Raw genomic sequence first — 19,859 nt, 5'->3', positions numbered from 1 at the left:
CATACAGATAATTGTTGGTTAGTTGTTGTGTGTAGTTGTTTTGACACCGCGACTCGGAATGGCGCATGTGTTGGTGACGCCCCGCGATTCGTAGCTAATATAGTACACTTCACTTGAGTAGCATCTAGTGGCTCAACTGTGACATTACACAATTATGTTAGATTTTAATAATACATTTTAAAAAAAAGTAGAATTTATCGAAAATCGGTCCATAATTAGTAGCACAATTACCATTATCACAATATCATCCATACCCAGTTTGAAGCTCCTGCTGTGATTGAGAGATGTCCTGTAAAAAACAGTTGGCTGAATGTCATGTTGGCCAGCGGCCAGTCGTTTTGTAAACTAATTAGATTGGCATCGTGCCTGTGGCTTTCTAACTCAATCTCCTGGCGGGAAGGTGAATGACAGCAGCTTATCGTCATGATCAGTGCCACCCTTCAAAAGAATGGAAAATGCAGTCGTCATCGAATCGTGGTATCCACCGTTAGAAACACCGTGCCCCTGTTACTGGGGCTCGTCACTCGTCAATAAATGTCCCTCTCCACTTCATAAGGAAATACTCATTTGGGGATTCATTTGTAGGCATTAGCCTCGGTTGGGCGTTTCCAAGACTGACGTACCTGGAAAGTGTGTTCATGGTGTCTTTCACCCCCCCCCCCGCCACACAGACAGTTATTTGTATCAGTGCACTGTCCGAGGGCCCTGACGATGTTATCATAATGCTCTCCTTGTCCCCCCCCCGCAGTAATGGATGTCACTGACATCATCACGGGCAAAATGGACGACGAGGACAAGCAGCACTTTATCCCGTTCCAGCCGTAAGTCCACAACCACAGCTTTCTTGTAAGACGGGGACAACATAACCACCCCCCCCTTGCCTTACTTTTATTTTCACTATTTGACTATATTCCGGATGCCTGAGACTCGTCCGTTGCATTCCCTCACAAGTCTTTGACGCCTGATTAGCGAGGGCCTGAAGACAGTTACGCTCGTGTGTCCCCCCGCTGACTCAATTAAGGCAATCTCATTAACTGCTGCCATTCTCGTAGGACGGGAAGAGTAACCTTTTACTTAACGTGATTTTCTGCATAATTACAAGTGCTCCATGTTCTGCCTGTCAGGCTGGCAGATGACCTTGAGTTAACTGTTTGATCCCGGTTACGAAAAGCATGGGAATTAGACAAGTGGCTAATCCCATCCACCGATGGTTTGGGGATTGATTGACGTGGTGAAAGCTGTCGTGTAACTCAAGTCATCTGCTTTTTATCATTTTTATCCATCCATCCTTTTTCTATACCTGGTTATGCCGGGGCCACAATGTGTGTTAAATGTGCCACAAGACGTGGGCTCATTTTCTGGAACTACCAGCTTCATCTTGTCTGACATGGTGTCTCAACTTGGTGCAGCTCCTCCAATTTGCCATCTTCTTTGTCCCATTCCATCACGGCCGCACTTGTTCCTCTCCCAGCTCACATCACATCTGACAGTGTTGGTTTTGATACTTAGCGCTGTAGCTGCCAACCGGGCCTCACTTCCTAAACTATAATGTCTTTTGTGTACGTCTTGTCTTCCTTCCCAACGAGTGACTTTGTGTGTGTCGTCGTACTTGCATTACCCCCCCCCCCCCCCCCCCCCCCGGTTGTGTCTTTCCCTCCCTTCCAACCTTTTTCATCACGACCATCACCCGCCTGTATCGCCTCCCCTTCCATCTCTTCCTCCTTCCTTGTATGCCTGTTTTTGTGTGTGTACGTGCGTGCGTGCTCACTGCAGGCTGGCGTTGGACGACGCCGTGCTCCATAAGCAGCTCAACATCTCCCGTTTTTCACCCAGGGTGGCGGGCGAGAACGACTTCCTGCAGACCGTCATCAACAAAGTCATTACGGCCAAAGAGGTCAATCACAAGGGCCAAGGTACTGTATGTCCGAGGATAGGGGTGTCCAGACTGCGGCATGGGGACCAATTTCAGCCCGCAGCTTGTTTTTGTTTGTTGACTCTAAATGTTCAAAAATGGCGCCCCATCTACTGGTGATGTCAGAAGCTAGCTGTACATACTATACTTGGATAAATGGAGCACTTGCTAGCAGATTGTCTATGACTTGCACATGTTTGGGAACAACATGAGGGCTCTCAAGTGAGAGCGAAGCGGGAAGAATGCATTTAGGAAAACCTGTCCAAGCGTAGTGGAACTAGAAAGAACTTTAAATGCACCATTCCACACCTCTGTTCAGTTACCTGCAGTTTAAGGCCCTCCCTCTTTGACCTTTGACATCCCCAGGCCTGTGGGTCACCCTCAAGCTGCTTCCCGGTGACATCCATCAGATCCGGAAGGACTTTCCTCACCTGGTGGACCGCTCCACGGCGGTGGCGCGCAAGATGGGCTTTCCCGAGATTATCATGCCAGGTTGGTTGAACCTTCTTTCCGCTTTCTTCCGGAAAGACACAGAGTTTGGTCTCACTGCTATGGTTTCCTTGCGTGCTTCCCAAAGGTGATGTCAGGAACGACATCTACCTGACTCTGGTCCAGGGAGACTTTGACAAAGGGAGCAAGACCACACCCAAAAATGTGGAGGTCACCATGTCCGTGTATGACGAGGACGGCAAAAAATTGGAGGTATGAAGAAGAAATGTATTCCTGATGTAAATCATCTTGATATGGCTTACCATCAAAGCTCTCCACAAACACTTCTGTTTCTATGACTCCTTAGAAAATTAGAAATACTATTGAGAAATCATATTGAAAGTTCTCGCTGCCTCTCATGCCCCCCCAACCGTTTACCGCTCCCCGCTATTTGGTGGAGAAACAGTAACATTTTAACTGGTTTCTTTTTGTGAACAAGTTAATGGAGACGAGTACCCACGAGTCCCATTTTGTCCAAGACTCGCACACTTCTAGTGTCTCGTGTCCTAATTAATCTTTAGCGCCCCTTGGAGACTCCAGTCAGTGGCCCCCTTTTTTTGTTTAATTATTGCTGACCCTTGCTGGACGCTCCCTCTTCTACTGCAGAGGTTGTCTGCTAATAGGGAGCATGGGAGCTTTGCAGCAGAAAGTGTGTGTGTATAAATATCCCTGCAAATACTGTATGTGTGTACGTGTGCTATGATTGTACCCGGTGTGATTTCATAGAGGAGGAGTTATGATAACGTGAAAAGTTGCCTGTAAGGCCGCCCACAGGCAGCTCATCAGTGGAGAGGGTGATTATGGTCTGCTTCCCTCAATTATACACATTAGTCTTAGGCCCTCAACTTTGATTTGACCCAGCGGAGCCGAGGAGATGCAAGGACTAGTGATTATTGTGTAAGTGCAGATGCCATGATTCATGCTTTTAGATGTCTCTAGCCGTGGATTGCAAGCTGGGAATGTCAGCAGTGAAGCCTTTTCCTAATTAGCTTCCAAGCTACTTTTGCAATTAACCGTCCCATTTGATAAGAATTTTTATTCATTCATTCATTTTCTACCGCTTATCCTCACAAGAGTTGTGGGTGTGCTGGAGCCTATCCCAGCTGTCTTGTGGCGAGAGGCGGGGTCCACCCTGGACTGGTGGCCAGCCAATCCCAGAGATGAGAGTCTAATCTTTACTTTGGTACCATGTCTATATAACCCAAGAAAACAATAATCAGTGTGGCTTGAAAAATCAGTCACACTCATCAAAAATGTCTGGAATGGAATAGAGTTGATGTTGTGGACAAATCATTCCTGCTGTGGAATATGCAAATGAGGTACAAGTCGAGTCTTGTACTCGCTGACATTGAGCCGATTGAGCTATAAAGTGGAAATTAACGAGTGCACCGTGCTCCTTTTTCTACTTCCTTTTGCCTCTTTTGCCCATCTTATCTCCTCCATTATTCTTCATTTATCTCACCGCCGCTGGATTTTTTTGTCATCGTCCTCCTGTCGCCGAAAGGCTTTGTGATGTAGTGCGGCGAGCGGCCTCTTATCATGCTTGACGCATTAACACCCACCTCTCTTCTCACCTGTGGCCACACTGGCTAAGATTGGGGCCTGTCCTGAATCCTGGCCACTTCAATCCAGGTGGCAGGGAGTGAGAGACGGGTGACACCCCCTCCCCTCCCCCCCAAGCCCTACCAGACACCGGTTTTGTGTGTGTGTGTGTGGGAAGGAAGGGGGGGCTGTTATTCCTCATAATTGCTGCTTGTCAAAAGCCATTAGCGTAGCTCAGCGGTAGCGCACTAGTGGGGTAGTTGCTGGCAGATTGATAGGAAACAAAGCTAAGCTAGCATGGCCGCCACACTTCCCTCATGCAGCAGGGTCTGTTTACCATATGCACACTGGAGCAGGTGCAACGGTCCACTTTCCCAGCCGCTTTTACCCGCCCTAAATCATTTATTTCTAATTTATCTTTCAAATCCTTCCGGCTAGGATGAGATTTGCAGCCAGGTGCTTAAGCACACGCTGCAAAGAGACTTCATTTAAAGGCCACACGCCCTCCGGGGGGAGTGCATTTTTTAGTCCAAATTTTCAAGTCGGTGATGAATATTATAATGTAGTGTGTCCTCCATTTAAACTGTTTCATGATGTGCTTTCTTTTCTTTTCTTTCTTCTAGAATGTCATTTTTCCCGGTGCTGGAGATGACGGGATCAGTGAATACAAGTCTGTCATCTACTACCAAGTCAAGCAGCCACGCTGGTTTGAAACCATTAAGGTATGTCCTTAAAATCCACCGTGCAGCCCACACGTTTCCTTATTAGTAGTTCAAGATACAGCTTCCTTATTCGAGAGCAGTGGTGCAGCAGCATCAGAAAAGTAAAGAAAATGTCAAAACCTTCTAATCTAATATGCTAACTTGCAAATTTAGTGAATGAGTAAACAGTAAATAGACTGTGAGCACTGAAAGTAATCATTTTCCAAAAGATAAACAGTTATATCGTGGTAAGAATTGAATATACCACATTCACACTCACTTCCTCACTTCCAAATTGTTTGTGTGTGTGTGGAAGCTCCCTGTTTATGTCCCTGCCTGTTGTCTCCCTGGGGGTGGTCACACTTGTGTTGTTGCCCAGCGTGGCTGGGGAACAAACGTCCTGCATTAATAATGGGTCGATTGCCTGTCTGGTGTCCAAACAGCTTGTTAGCGGCCACTCTTCCCATCGAGAAAGTCATATTAGCATGATGGCTGATGGCGGACACCACCTCTTCTGTTTAGAGGGCTTATAGTTTCATGTAAAAAAAAAATCTATGCTCCAGATATCATGTTCATACTTTGAAGGCCAACGCTTTCGGCCATAGGAAGAATATTTTTGACACGTTGACATCATTTCAGGTTGCCATTCCCATCGAGGACGTGAATCGGAGCCACTTGCGCTTTACCTTTCGCCACCGTTCATCGCAGGACTGTAAGTACTAAAAATGGATGCTAAAATATAAACAATGGGCTCTGTCCTGTCCAGCATATGGTCTATAAAATTGCCTTTCACGTTGTGTCACATTGATGTCCTCCCCTGTGAATTGCAGCGAGAATTGGGAACATTTGTACCTGAATGCAGCCACTGTTCTTCGTCTAATTGTTGAGGCAAGGAAGCTTATCCTGGCAGCCTCACAACCCCGTCTGCTCGCCACATGCCGTGGCCGTTCTTCTCGCTGTGCCCCGACCTGGGCAAGCCTGGTCTTTTTGGACGAGACTCTAGGAGTCGTTACAGGGCTCTCTCTGCGAAACAATCGGCTCTAAAGCTAAAGCTAAAGCAGGGTGTCAGTGAAGCGAAGAATCCCTCTCAGCCCGTTAAAAAAATGCTATCTTCCTCTGCAGCCATCCTCCCATTTCTCTCCATCCTCCCAGGTATGCTGGAGGTGTGTCATCCCATGCCTTTCAAACACTTTGACTTACTGCGTCCCGCTGTAACGGTTTTTACAGAAACCCATCGGCCTCGAGCAACTCTGACTGCAGGGACGTGCTGATATGGCACAAAATGTCTTGTAGTATAATAGCCTGCCTGGCTGCGTATGAATATGTGTTGAATAAAAGATGCATTCACAGACACTCTGTAACACTTTCCAGAGTTTTCTGAAAGGTCCCATATCAACATCTTTTCACCAATTCCAATTAGTTCGTGCTTTTGCTGATGTGATGTCTAAAAAACTAGCCAACTATGCTCTGTAAAAAAGAAAACCTCCAAAATGGCAATGGGTCAACAGCTACAACAATGGGTTCTTCCAAAAGGATTCTTCTTCGGAAAAGAAGTCATCAGTATCACCTCTGTCTGACTCGATACTGTTTCTGCTGCCGCTGTCGCTCGTGGCCAAGGCTGAACGTGTGCGGCAGCGACAGATCAGTTCGTCATGGCCGCCCCCGGAGTCCGTACGCCTCTACGGTCTTGTGTCCGTGAGCCGGCCTGACCCTAACACGGGGCGTCAGACTATGGCTGTATTGTTGTCGGTCCGCATCATGCTGACTCTGTCGTGGATGTAAGGGATGCACACCCCGTTTTACTGTGTGATTATGCGTACTAAAAAAAAAAAAAAAGGATCCACAGCGCCCCCTCAACAATAAGCTGAACTGACATTCTAACTTTCAGGTCAAACAGGCTGCACATCTTTCACTACAAATGTAACTTTGATTGGCTCACCAAAATAAATCTAGCCTGAAATGGACTTCCTTCCATCCACGTTGTGCACAGCCTTTCCCTCCAGTGGCTCCTGCCAAGCCAGCCGAGCCGTTACTCACGGCCGTGACTCCAAGCGACAAACCAATACACGGGGAATTTATGCAGATAGAATCGCCGGGACAATCTGAATTGCGTCATTCCACCGCGTGTAAATTTGTGCTTGTTGATGGGTGATGAAGATTTATGCCGCCTGACCTGAACGCTCGCTTACAGGACAGTTGGAAGTCTCCTGCTTGTACACTTGCATGACGCCGTGGTCGTCTCTGATCACGTATGTATTCTCCTGATGGTTCTCTTGTTTTCTGTCTCCCTCGCAGCCAAAGACAAATCGGAGAAGATCTTCGCCTTGTCTTTTGTGAAGCTAATGAGGTACGACGGGACCACCCTGAGGGACGGTGAGCATGATCTGACCGTATACAAGGTATGAACACGCTGCAGCAGGCGACCCGGTGGGGTGTATAAATAATCTATAACTGTCTTCTATGGAGGCTTGTGTGGTGGCCAGTCTAATTGGATTGTTGGACCGGGGCCTCTAATGTCATTTTAAATGTGTTTTTTGTCCGTTATTGTCCGCTGTGAGTTGGCGTTCCTCCAAATGATCTAGTCCAGGAAGTATTGTTTTTTGTTCTCTAGGACTATACTACATTATGAACACATGATACAATTCTTTCATATTCCAAGTACTTTACAGAACTAAAGCAGTATATTTTTGGGGCTTTGGACTTTTGGGCTTGTTTTGAACATGTAATGCCTTTCAAAACAGAAACAACTCCTCCAAGATAACTATTTGAAAACATTCAATACAAACGACATTCAAGTCCCTTCTCAACGAGAACTGTCAGGAAATCAATATTCCAGTCGCACTGCAGAGACGTGCCTTCAATGTGCAAATAAACTGATTTTCTAGGCTGAAGCAAAGAGGCTGGAGGACTCGTCCCTCTACTTGAACCTGCCCGCCACCAAGATGGAACTGGAAGAGAAGGGCTACTCCGCCACGGGCAAGAGCACGCAGAATCTGGGCAACTGCACCGTCAGCAAAGACTCCTTCCAGATCTCCACCTTGGTCTGCTCCACCAAGCTCACGCAAAATGGTAACCACCTCTTTACTTGGTGGATGCACCAATCATAGCAATGTTTATTATGATTATTATTATTATTATTAATTGGCCCTGAGAAGCAGCAATAGGGTGCAAAGGCCCTTTTTGGCCAACTAGTCCTTGGGACTTCAAGGGGAAAAAATCAAGGAACGATGTTAATTTGGATTACATTCAAATGCACTGTACCTCAAGTCTAAACAAGCGCAAAAATTGGTTTCTGTCTTTAATTTGGGCACAATTATGATGTTTTATTGGGTTCTGGATGAGCTGGAGTTGGAAAGAGGAGTGCAGTACTCGTCTGCAATCAGCAGAGGCGAGTGTCCATGAAGAAAAACATGACATCAACGATTCAATCTTTAATATCCCTGCAGTCGGCCTGATAGAAAAGCAGTGACGAATCAACATCTTTTATTCACAGAAAAACCTTACCTGCTTATTCAATTCTGTCCCATCATATATATAAAAAACCAAAAACAAAACAGTACATTTTTAAACATCAAGGTCGCCGCCTTTGAGAGTTGCTTTTTGTGTTCGATCATTCAAACCAACAGAAGGCCACTTTTGTTGCAAGTAAATATTCATATGTTAATTCAAAGTCTTTTACATTCCAATTACGCGACAACGTCGTCACCTTCTTGTGTCCCAGAATTAGCTATTCTTTTGTGGCCCCTGCCTGCCTGAGTTGATGTTTACTTTAATGACTTTAATGACTTTTCTTGTATAATTCCTTCAGTATATGGAATGAGATTAAATCATCAGTAGTTTGTGTTTGGGCTTCTTGGGATGAAACATTATTAGACATGTAGGGCTTTGTAGCAAAGGAAGCCAGAAATGCAGAACACAACGTGGACTTTGTTAATATTTGTTTATCTGCGTGTTTTCCCAGTGGACCTACTGGGCCTGCTGAAGTGGCGCTCCAACACCAGCCTCCTGCAGCAGAACCTGCGACAGCTGATGAAGGTGGAAGGCGGAGAGGTGGTCAAGGTCCGGGTTGTTGATTTGATTTTACACTTTGTCACACTAACCCTAATCCGAAACAAAACTAATTAAATATCATCTCCTCCCTGAGCTACCACCTACCCTGGTGGTTCGTGTGTCCCAATGATCCTAGGAGCTAGGGTCACCTACCAAAAACATCCCAAAATCTATGCCGCTTATCCTCAATGCGGTCACAGTGGTATGCTGGAGCCTATCCCAGCTGCCTTTGGTGGAGAGGTGGGGTACACCCTGGACTGATCGAGGCCAAAAATCATAAATATTTTTTTTTATTAAAAATTTACTTGTAATATTGTAATAAAAAATATAATATTACTAATTCTTATTTAAATGATGAGAATTGAGAAATGAGAATTATGATAATGTACATTAAACAATTTTTTTATATGATAAATAAAATGCTCATTTTCAAAAAGGCTTAATTGACCATCTTTTAATTTTAACACTGACTATAATCTTTAGCGTATAGAATTACGGGCAAATCCCGTCATGTCAAGTTCTACTTAGTTGTGCTTGGAATGGAAAGAAAGTGTGTTTTAGTTTGAGCGGGAAAAGCACCCTGCCTTCAGTAGCACCCTCCCGAGTACATCACTCTGCGGACGAAGTAGTTACGGTGATCGGCTCCAGATGGATGCCACTGCCACAGCAGGACCGCTTCATTAAACCACAGGGGTGTGATTACGCTCAGCCACACATTAGCCAACTACAAGCCCAGCCACAAGCGCCGGGAATCTGTGGCCGTAAAATGAGATAACAATTTCATTTAAAGGCCCTAATGGTTATCCTCTTACACCAAGATCAGATACTTGTGTCAAGATTAGCTCCTGCATAAATCATTCCTTAATGGGATTCCTCTCCTGGGGATCTGGTCACAGCTTGTGAGACGGAGTGGGAGTCTCGCCTCCACATGGCGTGTTTGTTTGTCAGACGCGCCGCGACGGTGGCGAGATTGTTCCCTGTCGCCGAATTGGCTGAGCAAACGGAGCGCGCCTCCCCGGAGAGGTTGCAGCATCGCGGAGTTTGCTGCCTTCGGCGTCTGTGCAGAGCTGTCTCATCACCAAAGATCCACGCTTCTTGACACAACTCACTCCTCGCGATATGACAGATAAACAATCTGATGGCGTTCTGCATCTTTGTGTCGCTCGCCGGATTAGCATTTTAAAAAGAACATTTGCTTTCAAACGCTGACAACGAATGCAAGGAAAGAGGCCCTGCGTGGTCTTGTTTACATTATATCAACTCCTCGTGTGTCCTTCCTTCTAGTTCCTGCAAGACACCCTGGACGCCCTCTTCAACATCATGATGGAGAACTCGGACAGTGACACGTTTGACACGCTGGTGTTTGATGCCTTGGTAAGCAGACAAGTGGAAGAGGCTGTTTTTGTAGCATCTTAAACTTGTAATAATGTTTAAACAATGATGCCGCAACATAAACAACGCAACAATGTCCGGAGATCGGGAAGACCAGGTTTCGATTCTCCGCTTAGGCATCTCTGTGTGGAGTCGCACGTTCTCCCTGTGCATGCGTGGGTTTTCTCCGGGTACCACGGTTTCCTACCACATTCCAAAAACATATTTTAAGTCAAGAATGTGGCGTATCAGTCAGAAAAGTAATAATGACACAGTAAGTTTGCATCTTCAGGCCCATTTTCACTCCTTAGTAGTGAAAACAGTACCTTAGTAGTAGAAGAGTTCTAATCATAGTATTCTAAATAACTGTACTTCTTCGCCAAGGTGTTCATCATTGGTCTCATCGCCGACCGCAAGTTCCAGCACTTCAACCCCGTTCTGGAGACCTACATCCGCAAGCATTTCAGCGCCACGCTGGCCTACACGTGAGTTAGCCCTCCGTGAATAGATCACATGACCACCTTGAGCTTATCTGAGGAGTTGCGCTGTGTTGGCAGGAAGCTGACTAAGGTTCTGAAGAACTACGTGGACAATGCAGAGAAGCTGACTGAGCAGCTGCTGAAGGCCATGAAGGCTCTGGAGTACATTTTCAAGTTCATCGTACGCTCCAGGGTGCTCTTCAACCAGTACGTGGTGATGCCAATAAACGAAATGATGTATCTGCTGTAACAGCCCCTTGCTTCATTAGGATGGTGCAATTCCCATAAAGCTTTATTACAAGGCGCTGGTTATATTGGCTTTTCTACCTTTTCCACTTTCTTATGTACATATATATGTACATATATATGTACATATATAACCGGATAAATGATCAATAAGCACATTCTCAGACTTAAACAAGATTTTATCACATTAACTTTGCTCTAATTGATACTGGAGAGGATTATTTAGTAAAAATATTTTTCATTCATTGATTTTAAACCAGGACATTATTGGCTTGTACCAAGAAGTTGTATTCTAGTATAGTCAGCATCATCGGTATTCAGGAAGGGCATCCGGAATATAAAGGGCTCAAGCCAAAAATCAGGATGCGGATCAAAAAGACCTGCTGTGGCGACTCCGTAATCAGGAAGAAGCCGAAAGAAACAAAGTATGGTATTTGATATGACAGATTTTTAATATATATATATTTGGTATTTTTTATATTTTAATATATGAATATTTTTAATATATTTTATTATGTATGATGGATATTTTCATATTAAAGTCTCATTTTAAAATGGCATATATTGTATAATATCAAATATAATAAAATGTACTTATTATGCTGTATATTTTGAATATTGCATTGTAATTATATATATTTATATTTTTAAATGACATTATATAATATCAAATAGAAAAACATGTATATAGTGTACATACTGAGCACTGTCTCCCCCTCCCCAGGCTCTACGAGAACAAAGGAGAGGCCGACTTCATGGAGTCCTTGAGGAGCCTCTTCACTTCCTTTAACGACATGATGAACAGCAACTCTGAGAGCACGGGCATGGTGAAGGTAGGCGCGTATTGTGTGAATGGTACGGCGGGTCATCATCGTCCCCTGTGGATTGGCTTAGGATGAAAAGCTCCGTGAGATGAAGTTCATGTCTTTCTTTCCTCTTTGAGCCACCTTTCCTTTCCACGTGGTCTCCCCTGCAAGGACTGCACATACTTTCAACTACTTTCAAGTGTAGCCAAACTCACTGCTAATGAATTGAAAGTCTGATTTGATATTTTAACACAAGAAAGCATGTGCAGCCCATGACTTCCTGATAGTCCACCTTTCACAGGCATGCTGTTTGATACATCCTATCTGTACGACTATACCTGTTATTTCCTTCCTGTTTTTTCCATCCTTCTGACCTTCACTGTCCTGTGAACCGGGGTGTCCTCTGGCTTTCTTCTCTTTAGCTGCTCCTAAAGGTATTTATCTTGCCATCTTTTGCCTCCAAGTCTCTCTACAGGGTGTATCAAAAACTGTAGACTCTGCAGAAGAGAGCGCAACTGTGCGTCGTGTTGAGACTAAGTTGGCCTTACCCCAGTGCAAGTAGCGTGTAACGACGGGCCAATCTGGGTATTGCAGTGTAGAAGAACCAAAATTCTCATTTAGCATCACATTTAACGTTAACCCTTTTTTGCCCACTGGAAAACGGGCCTGTGTTCTGTCATGCATGCAATTATGCAATCAAGAAAGTTCATTCAATTGGAACTTTAGGAGAGTCTACTTTTTGGATACATCCTGTATATACAGTAGCTACAGTATGTATGTGTGCTTGCATTTTCTCATCCTGCATCTGTGGAGTCACCTTCGCACACCTAGTCAGCAGATATGTATGCACGCTCAACCATACTGGAAGCTCCACAGGCAATTAGGGGGCGCTTGCTGTGTAATTGGGTGCCATATTAGTCTTTACAGTCACTAAATTAAGAACTGATCTGGGGCAGCAGCCATGAAGGCGTGGAGTTCCCCCTTAAAAGTCAACCTCAAGGAGATTTATTCCTCGTTGAAGCAATAATAGATGTCACGTGGTTACTTTGCAGTAAACGGCAGAGGGTACCGGGCATTTAGGCCCAAGCAGGTTTCTTCCTACAGTATAAGGGCTGTGTCTTCTCCAATCTACCTTCCGTTCTTCCCCAAACTGGTTGATCATCGGGAGTTTTATTCATATCAAACTGATATTATTACGAGTTTGAGATGCCAAACCTTTAATAAAATGAATAAAAACAATATAACAAACTGAGGAAAGTCTTTAATAGTCGACATGCAAAACTACATAAAATTAATTTGTAAATGATCCCACTGAGTTGTTATTTCTTTTCAGGGTGCCGCTCTGAAATACATTCCTTCTATCGTTAATGACGTCAAGCTGGTGTTTGACCCAAAGGAACTAAGGTAAGAAAGCACTGGCACCTCCTTTCATTCAATTATGTACTGTTCTAAGTGAACAAAAACACAACATAAATCAGTGATCAACTAAACCTTTGTGATAAATAAAGGCCCTCGAGGTCCTCCATCTGTTCTGTTAAAAAAAAAAAAAAGTCGAAGGTTCACATCCTCAGTCTCCTTTCCAGTCAGTAAAAGAGGCCATTGGTTGAGTGCACTTCCCAGCTTGCTGCACTCCTTTGCTGCCGCTATTCAAATGTGCAGACAGCAATCACAATCCAATAAACCTTTGTTAAATTCTGCAAATATTTAGTCTGCTGTTGCAGTCCCAGCTGGCAGTGCATCAGGGAAATGACTACCTCAGCCCATCGGCAGAGCTGTGTGCAAATTCATATCTTTGTCATCCTGTTGGGACGCTGAAACATCCACAAGTCACACAAAGTTAGGGATGAACCATAAACAGGTCAACTTGCTACTCTCCAGCAAGGATCTTCACAGCAACATATAAAACAGATGAATGGATAGAAAGGCTTACAGTATAGTATGAATTTTATTGTATGCCTTCACTACAAACATAATTAATAAATAAAAATGGGATTCCTGCACGTCTTTCTGAGGTCCTGAGGCTTTATCATGACCATATAAGGATTATGACAAGACCGCTATTTCTAAAAAGCAGCAAGGTTTCCCCCTTAACTGCAAATCACAGCTTATTTTACTGACTGACCATGTCGAGGCGGCATCAGCTGCTCCCGTTCTTAACGCCAAAACTGGCCCGAGCCGCTGAGCTGGAGGCTGCTAAATTGAAGCCTCGTGGGCGAGGAGGCCACTTTCATCCTCTGCCAGCACCTTTTCCTCTGCTCCTTCGTCCAATGCTCGCTGACATAACGAGCATCCTGACACTTACGTTTCACATACGTGTGTGTGTGTGTGTATATATATATACTACTATATATATATACTACTATATATACACTCACATACATATAGATACAGTATGTATATAGTACTATATATACACACACATACATATAGATACAGTATATGTGTGTGGGCATTTTCTGTGTTTCTCTGACGCACACAGTTTGATGTCTGCGGCGTTGACGCGTGAATGGCTTAACAAGGGGAAACGTACATCAGCAGACGAGGATGCTTTGTAAGTTGCCGTTTGAGGCGGCGACTTTGTTTCGTAGCGAACCTGTCGACGTTGAAGGCCTCGCAACGCCCACACTTTACTTCATGTGCCAGCGATATTCAGTTCTTGTACTGTGGGTGTGCTGTGCTTCATTGTCACTACAATGAGCCTGCTGAAAACGTACGCTGTCGTCATTTCACACATTTCACGCTTTGTTCACACTGCCTGACCCGAGAATTTTATTATATTAGCTTAATTTTATTGCAAAAAGCCCCAGGAATCATGGTTGGGTGTATCTGGTCTAGTCAAGGCAATGTTTGTTTATGCATCATCATTTCCGCTGTGTAAGCCACTACTTTTATCTTAAACTTTAAACTACAGCTTTGCGGCTAATTTAAGGCTAGCCAGTCTTGAGCTATCAGTGAAATCTCAACGAGCTTGTCAACCCATTGGAAAATACAGGAGCTTATTACTCAATATAACAGTCTGACTCACGGTGTCATCTTACAAAGAGTCCTTAACTCATCACGCAGCACGTTAATACTCAAAAGGTAGCAAGTAAACAATACAAGACACCAATACAACTACCAATAAAAATGTAATGTTGAAATAGTGTCAACACTTCATGGTTGCGTTCTTTGATACTCCTATCTCTTGGACCATCTTTGGGCAAAGCTTGGGATCCTCACGTTTTCTCGTGTCTCAGGACTTAAAGGTCACTTGGCGTCGAAATGCGCTCCAAGAATAACAAGGCAATCAGTGTGGTAGGTTAGTGCGCCACTTTATCGATCCTGAAGTCAATTCTGGCTTGGTTGGTCCCAACCTTGCTGAACATCTGGATGATTTCCGACCATCGGAGGCAGTCAAGCACCTACTGACGCCTGATGAGGTTGACCCTTTGTCCCTATGTTTTGTTTTACCACCACAGCAAGTTGTTCAACGAGTTCATCCTGAAGGTTCCTCCGGGTCGCCTGGTGAAGCAGAAGCTGGACTGTCTGATAGACATCGTCCACAGCGATCTCTTTACGCATCATGGTGAGAAGACACACACACACACACACCCAAGGTGCCTACGTCCGTGTCTAAATCCTTTTTAATAGAAATAATAATAATAATAATAACTTCCTGTACTCCCACCTTCTTCTTTTCGAGGCAATGGGTGAAGTGTTCAATGACCTCCACCAAAGTGTAATTGCAGGAGTACAGAAAAAGGACATTTTTTGTCGCATTTTTCTTATTTTCTATGGACTCCATTCAACAGCAAAATACAGGCATATCCATTAGGTTGGTATCTATGAAGAAATGCCATTCTCCATGCCAAGTGTGATTACCTACCACACTGGGTGAATACCAGCCAATAAAAGGCACCGAGACGTACGTTGTGCAGTTTTTCCTAGCCAGCGTTCCATTTTCTCCGCTAGCAGCCTTTTCCTTCCCATGAGCCAAAACGAACACTTAGCATATTTATTTATTCTTTGCAACAGTGCGTCTTTTAATTTGCCTTTGACATTCTCACAGGTTTCACACATCACTTTTCCATATTAAGGCAAAAAGCTGATCAATTCCCCAGCTTTCAGGAGTCCATTAGCGAGCGGCGCCCGTCTGTATCTGTCAGCATATGTCGCCTCTGTCACCGTGTGAATTTTTGTTGGCAGATTGCCGTGAAATCCTCCTGCCACTGATGACAGAGCAGCTGAAGTTCCACCTGGAGAGGCGAGAGGAGCCCAAGGCTTGCTGCCAGCTACTCAGCGACATCCTGGAAGTGCTCTACAGGAAGGACGTGGTGAGGAACGAACGCTCCCTGTGGGCGACCTTGTGCACGCTGCTCAAACAAGGAGTTTACTGTATGGTGGCCACATTTAATTACTGCGTGTATTTACTTCCTCCCTGTAGTGTAGGCATTGCAAATGTAGTCTCTACTCATAGTCGGGTTTTATTTCTTCCAAAGAGGTGCCTTGAAGTACATCACCTGTTTCGCAGGTTCACAGTTCACCATGTCCAAAGAGGACATGGATTTGGAATGCTGCATTTTAGCCTACTTTTGCTCAGACACCTCCAGTTTGTGTGGGGAAATATTTCCCAGACGGACCGCTCATTCATAGCGCCATGTCCTCACAAACCCTAGCCAACCTTAAAATCCTGCACGTTTGACAGACAATACAAATGCCTGGGAGAAAACTAGATGTTAGACAGGCTAATTCCTAGCTTGGTGTTCCCACCATCAGCGAATGACGTGTGGCTGTTTCTTTCCATTCTGCTGCTTGCCGCTTGTTTATGTCCAAACAGAAGCTGTAGTCATCCTACATTTCAACAAATTGATATCAAATGTGTCGGATTAACCCATGTAGATGTTCCGACTTGTCTGCATCTTTAATCCTATTCATTCTCATTGCGTTCGGCAACTTTCAAGCACCGGCGATCACCAGTTCTGCTTCATAACACACCTCATATGCAAAAGACATTCATCTTGACAATTTAGTGTCCAATACATAGTGAAATATTAGGCTTAATCATCATAGGTATGAATGTGGGTGGGAATGGTTGTTTGTCTACATGTGCCCTGGGATTGGCTGGCCACCAGTCCAGGGTGGACCCCGCCTCTCCCCCGAAGACAGCCGGGGTAGGCTCCAGCATGGCCGCGACCACCATGAGGATAAGCGGTAGAAAATGAATGAGTGTTAGTTTTTGCGTCCTGTCCTCATATTCATATTGTGTATTTGCTCAGGGCCCCACCCAGTGGCACGTGCAGGTCATCATGGAGAAGCTGCTGAGGACTGTGAACCGGACCGTCATCTCCATGGGCCGTGACTCTCCTCACATTGTAAGTCGGCAGCATCCTTTCTCCCTCCTTCCATCTTTGTCAAACACACACACACACACACTCCACTATTAGAGGCTTCCTGAGAGCTATCATGAAAGGCAAAGTCTTGCTTTCACACTCCGTCTGAGTGGGTTTGATCTGCCAGTCGTGCTGATCCTTGTGTGTGTGTGTGTGTGTGTGTGTGTGTGCTGCATTTGGCAGCCTGAGCCATTTTTCTGTGTGTGTTATCTGAGTGCGTGTCTGATCCCTCACTCATTAGCAGATTTGTGATGCCTGGCAGCAATTTGTGCATCCGTCATGGTATAAACGCATTGCTCAATTTCCATGACTTTAATCTATTTTTCGAGGAGCTCCAAAAGGACTGTGAATGCCAACTTTAGATTTGTTGCCCCCCTTTTTTTTTTTTTTAACACCCTCTCTGTATTCATTTGTCGAGTGACTTTGACACAACCGGTAATAAATGCAAACTTGTTATGTATTTTTATGATGGTACATTTACGACACCCTCAACAACACAACAGCGACAAAACAACGAAAACTTTAGGTCAACCGAAGGTAAGTTTATGTTATTCTTAAACGATGTCTGACACAGCTGGAGGTACGTTTAGGTCTCTAACCATCATCAATGCAAGGAGCTGCTCATGTAGCCTGTGAGCGTTCACGTTTAGCAACAAATGTCCAGCATGCATCCGTCACTGGGCACACTCTCAAGCTAAAGGAGCTGTCGTTTTACCAAGCACCCCCCCTGATTCTTTTCCAGTCTCAACCTGGAGTTCGTCAAGGACTCCCTCTCCTGGCTTTCCACTCCTATTCATTAGTCGGGGTTGTCCAATCCAATCCCAGATTCTCCACGCGTCTGTTTTTCAAATATTAGGAGGCGCTGAGATAACTGTGAGCCAGACGGCGAGCCGTTTCATTTCCTCGTTCATTCAGAGCACAGCAAAGCTGCATATGAATTAGTCTGCTGTTGGAGTCAGAATCTGGGATGAATACTCACTCATTGAAATATCACACAAAGCGAGCGGTAAGAATGGTGTAATATGAGAACGCTTGCAGGCCAAGAGGACAACAAAACAGGAGAGGACGCAACAGCACCTCATCTGCTCTCCACTCATGAACCTTGCATCCTAATAAGCTGCTGCCCAAGCACAGGCTGCAGTTAAGCAAACACACCAGAAGATCACCAAGGCCCTTACCGTCAGGGGGCCTTTGATCCTGCATCTTGGCGATACGGCGAATGGCCACCACTTTGCCTAAAAGGCAATCAGGCCGTATTAAACAGAGTACATCCATCTCTACGTCCCTCTTGCCGTGCACATGAAGTAGCCTTTAATGAAACCTACCTCTGTGGTCTCTGTAACAAGCTTTTGGCGTGGGACTTGGCTTTAGTCTTTTGGTCCAGGAGGGCAGACGAAAACGTATGAAAACCGAGGCATTATCGTTTACCATAAATCAATTCCATTCCATTTTCTTCTGCTTATCTGCATCCGGGCTGCGGGGGCAGCAGTCTCACTTGGGAAGTCCAGACTTCCCAGTCTCTGGCCACCTCTCCCCGAGTCTTCCTAGTCCCAGAGTCATTCAGCTATCAGTTCATCAACCGATCAATCATTTGTGTACATCTGCAATGTTGTCATTCCATTTGCTGTGTACCTCGGCTTTTTAGTTAGTTGGACAATATTTGCTGCTGTGGGTCAGAAGCGCCAAGTCCCAGGACCTGACAATGATTAATAATCATCCGCTTTGCATTGGACTTTGGAGTAGCCGTGTGTCCGGCTGCGGTACTACTGCGGCTGCTACTGCGGTACCCCTTTGGGTTTTGTGCGGCAGCAGCAGCAGCAGTCTGCTGACCTTGTTCTACCGCGTGGCAGCCTCTTCCATTTAGATTTATGCATAAGCGTTCTACTCTGCTTCTTCCACTCACCCTCTCTCCTCTCCCCTGGCGGCGGCAGTCGGACAGAATGTAGATGAGAGTGATCATGCTGAGGGCTCCGGGGTTGTGTTGTTGTATTTATTTATTTATACTTTTGTGTGTCTGTCGTCGTTGCCGCAGCGGCACATTTGCATCATGGGATGTGGTAGGGGAGAGCTGCGTTGGTATTCATGTCCACCCTCGTGCAGGTTGACTGGAGCCCTTGGGAGAGTAGCGGCCACTTTTTGGCTGTCGCTGCTCCTATTATCAAGTTGTGCCCTTGAAGTGTGTGTACTCTGCTCTGCTGCTAGATGTCTGTAAGGGAACGTGCATGCTCCATAAGAGTCATGTTGATGTATCATTTTAGCACGTCATGCTGATTGACGTCCACGTGAAAAAACCTCTGCCTCTTCTTGACTTACTTTACTTCCAGCTGCGGAGACGTCACAGAGGAAGAAGCATGGCAAGAAATGGCACTGCATTATAATGCCTCCCGCTAGGAAGTCATTACTGGCCGCCCGCAACCCCGCATATCAATTTGTGTGTGTTCTACTGGCCTTTAAAAGTCCTGCCACAAGTGAAAATATTGACTTGTACATGATTTTAAACGCTACAATTGTGTGTAAAGATGCTTTGGTCATTTGGAAGGCGAGGCATGACTCTTGACTTGTTGCTTCAATGGATTTGGCGCTGCTCCACAACAAGCTGGCATGAAAATACAAAATATGACCATATCAAATATATTGTAAAAAAGCTACAAACCTTAATGATAATCAATATAATGAAATACACATTTATTTATTGGTAACAAAGTGGCTAATTTTTCTAAATTGATGTAGCCTATGCACACATTGCTCCTAAATCTAACTATAATGCCTGTGCTTGTGATTAAGGAAGATGTAGTCACCCATGCAATTCCAACTGCATATCACGGAGGTGTGTTCCATGTGTGTGGAGAATGTATTTACGGTTAAGACGAGCTGCGTTAAAAAATCCGTGCTTC

General features: G+C 44.9%; 1 protein-coding gene across 3 annotated transcripts in view; it reads left to right on the top strand.

The window, feature by feature from the left end:
- Positions 1 to 19,859, top strand: part of dock1 (dedicator of cytokinesis 1) — an 85,915-nt gene that overhangs the window by 11,722 nt on the left and 54,334 nt on the right. For 2 of the 3 annotated variants that reach the window (XM_058060983.2, XM_058060987.2), the window contains exons 11-27: positions 749 to 821; positions 1,774 to 1,913; positions 2,279 to 2,404; positions 2,490 to 2,614; positions 4,567 to 4,665; positions 5,284 to 5,356; positions 6,940 to 7,043; positions 7,530 to 7,713; positions 8,606 to 8,703; positions 9,979 to 10,068; positions 10,450 to 10,550; positions 10,623 to 10,751; positions 11,515 to 11,623; positions 12,930 to 13,000; positions 15,055 to 15,161; positions 15,782 to 15,909; positions 16,852 to 16,947. In XM_058060983.2, the coding sequence (XP_057916966.2) occupies positions 749 to 821; positions 1,774 to 1,913; positions 2,279 to 2,404; positions 2,490 to 2,614; positions 4,567 to 4,665; positions 5,284 to 5,356; positions 6,940 to 7,043; positions 7,530 to 7,713; positions 8,606 to 8,703; positions 9,979 to 10,068; positions 10,450 to 10,550; positions 10,623 to 10,751; positions 11,515 to 11,623; positions 12,930 to 13,000; positions 15,055 to 15,161; positions 15,782 to 15,909; positions 16,852 to 16,947 (1,853 nt within the window). The remainder of the gene's footprint in view (positions 1 to 748; positions 822 to 1,773; positions 1,914 to 2,278; positions 2,405 to 2,489; positions 2,615 to 4,566; positions 4,666 to 5,283; positions 5,357 to 6,939; positions 7,044 to 7,529; positions 7,714 to 8,605; positions 8,704 to 9,978; positions 10,069 to 10,449; positions 10,551 to 10,622; positions 10,752 to 11,514; positions 11,624 to 12,929; positions 13,001 to 15,054; positions 15,162 to 15,781; positions 15,910 to 16,851; positions 16,948 to 19,859) is intronic. The other variant, XM_058060986.2, reaches the window with a different exon arrangement.

The sequence above is a fragment of the Doryrhamphus excisus genome, unplaced genomic scaffold (assembly GCF_037039965.1).
Source record: "Doryrhamphus excisus strain RoL-2023G ecotype Guam unplaced genomic scaffold, RoL_Dexc_Guam_v1.1 HiC_scaffold_24, whole genome shotgun sequence".
In the NCBI taxonomy this organism is placed as follows: Eukaryota; Metazoa; Chordata; class Actinopteri; order Syngnathiformes; family Syngnathidae; genus Doryrhamphus; species Doryrhamphus excisus.
Note: the sequence above shows the minus strand (reverse complement) of the source record. Positions and strands in the feature narration are given on the sequence as shown.